This window comes from Trypanosoma equiperdum (genome assembly GCF_001457755.1).
Source record: "Trypanosoma equiperdum strain OVI genome assembly, contig: ctg_1652, whole genome shotgun sequence".
Lineage (NCBI taxonomy): Eukaryota > Euglenozoa > Kinetoplastea > Trypanosomatida > Trypanosomatidae > Trypanosoma > Trypanosoma equiperdum.
The window spans coordinates 1-2,091 of NW_027123674.1; the positions used below are offsets into that span (position 1 = coordinate 1).

The following is a 2,091-nucleotide window of genomic DNA, read 5'->3' on the forward strand; positions in this document are numbered from 1 at the left end:
CCCCCCCCCCCGACTGAGTCACACAGATTAAAAGTTTCCATCTATATAACCCCAAGTTGCCGCCTAAACAGGCTCACATCCTCATCAGAAGCTCCGCAAGAGACAACAACATCCATCACCTCCTCGACCACCTTCTTCTCGCAGTCATCAAAGAACAGTGAGATATCCCTCACGCGTTTCACGGTACACAGTCCCTTGAGAAAAGAAACCGTTGATGTTCCTGAAAGCCTTCCTGCCGCTTTCAGCATACCAAGAAGAATATCAGGTGTCATATTGCTTCCAAAAAGCACCTGCATGCTCCCAGGGGGTATAACCGAAACATAAAAACAGAGCAGTTCCTCATCGTCCTTAAGGTCTAAAAAAACTCGCTCAAATTCTGTAAACGACTTGGGTGCTTTCAAAGTATCCTTAGTCCACTTTACAGTCGGCTTTAGCATGCGAGGGACAACAGGCTCATTCATCTTTTTGTCTTTAAAGGTCGCCGGTCGTTGCGCTGCACCGCTCGTTGAAACCGCGGCTAGTTCTCTCGAAGGACATTCTTGTGCCGACGCTGACGTCACTCCGTTGTTTAGTGACAGAGGGGACGAAGAAACAACTACTCCTTCCTTACTCTCATTGTTGATTTCTTCCACAATCTCCACTCTCGACGAAGTACGTCCTTTGTACTGCAATTTGGTTTCCCTTTCTCTTGACCTGGCTTCCTGTGCGTCTCGTTGGGCCGCCCGAAACCTCTCCAACTCAGCGATCTCATTTTTCACTACCTGATCTCCCACGGTGTTAGGGTGTCGACCGGTGTTGCTTTCAATCACACTTGGAGAGGCCGTCTTGTCTTGAGCACCCTCGCCCACACATTGCTCATCATCATCGTCGTCAACCTCGGTAATAACAATCTTTTTCCTGGTAACCGGTTCAGCGCCATCTCGATCTGCTCGGATCATTTTGGTTACTAACGACATCTCATTTGTGGCACTTACATCATTCGGTGAAAGCGCCAACACTGCCTCTAGGTCTGTACGCGCACCTTTTAAATTCCCTAGCTGTTTCCTGGCTGTAGCGCGGCGAAAGTACCCTTTGGCGTATGTGCGGTTAAGACGAACACAAGAGGAGGCATCCCGTTCGGCATCAGACCATCTCTCCAACTTCAAGTAACAAAGCGCTCGGTTGCCGTAGAGCACGTGTGCCATCGGCCCTTCTGGGTCAAGGTCTATACCCACAGCATATGCCTCCACTGCTTCCTGGAGTTTCCCACTTTGGAACAGTTCGTTACCTTTGTCTTTCTGTTTCTTCACAGGGTCCTCCTTCTCAACAACACCAGCGCTCTTCAAAACGGCTTCCTTCAGGGATGGTACTGTTCCTCTTATAGGAGGAACAGAGTTTGTGACAAATGTGGCTGACTTTTTCATCTTGTTCACTTCATGCTGACGTGCAACTTCCTCCTGCCATAAAGCCAAGTCCTTCAGCTCGTCTTGCAGATCTTCTGCCTGCTGCTTTATTGCGGCGGCGTAATCCATTTATGCGGTTAGATCTAAGTATATACGTTGCCTTTAATGAGGAAACTGGATGGTAAGAAATAATGAGGAAAGCAAAGTAGGAGCACTGCATTTAATTGCATACTGGAAAAAAGTTTATGCACAGCAGGTAAACCTAGTTTTCACAGACACTGATCCACCTCCTCCAGCGTTCTGGAGCTAAAATTGTAGCCACTTTGGAGAGTCGACGGAGTATGGCCAGGGACCACGATTCTCAAATTCACCTAAAGCAAAGAAAATACAACTACGCTGTGTATGTTTAATATTTCCATTACATACCACTAACTGGAGATCCTCTGACGTTAGGTGGGACAAAACATCAATGTTTACTACCCCCTCATCTGCTCGACTACTATGATAATAGACCTGACTACCTAACCACGATGGATACAAACGCTTTAACCCCCTTATCTCCAACAAATCATATATGCTCGAGACAGTTCTGCATATCGGTCTTTAGATGACAAAGCACTCAAAAAAGATTTAAAAAGCTTTTAAGTGGAATATAAGAATATGCACGATGGTGCCCAGTGACATGTACGACACCCCGAGTAAAAAAAAA

General features: G+C 46.7%; 1 protein-coding gene across 1 annotated transcript; it reads right to left on the minus strand.

Moving 5' to 3' along the window:
* Positions 1-41: 41 nt before the first annotated feature.
* TEOVI_000876800 (TPR-repeat protein, putative) lies at positions 42-1,511 on the minus strand (the record flags this gene model as incomplete). Its single annotated transcript, XM_067222548.1, has 1 exon — positions 42-1,511. One exon carries the CDS (start codon positions 1,509-1,511, stop codon positions 42-44), a length of 1,470 nt encoding a protein of 489 aa, XP_067078649.1.
* Between the last annotated feature and the right edge of the window lie 580 nt (positions 1,512-2,091).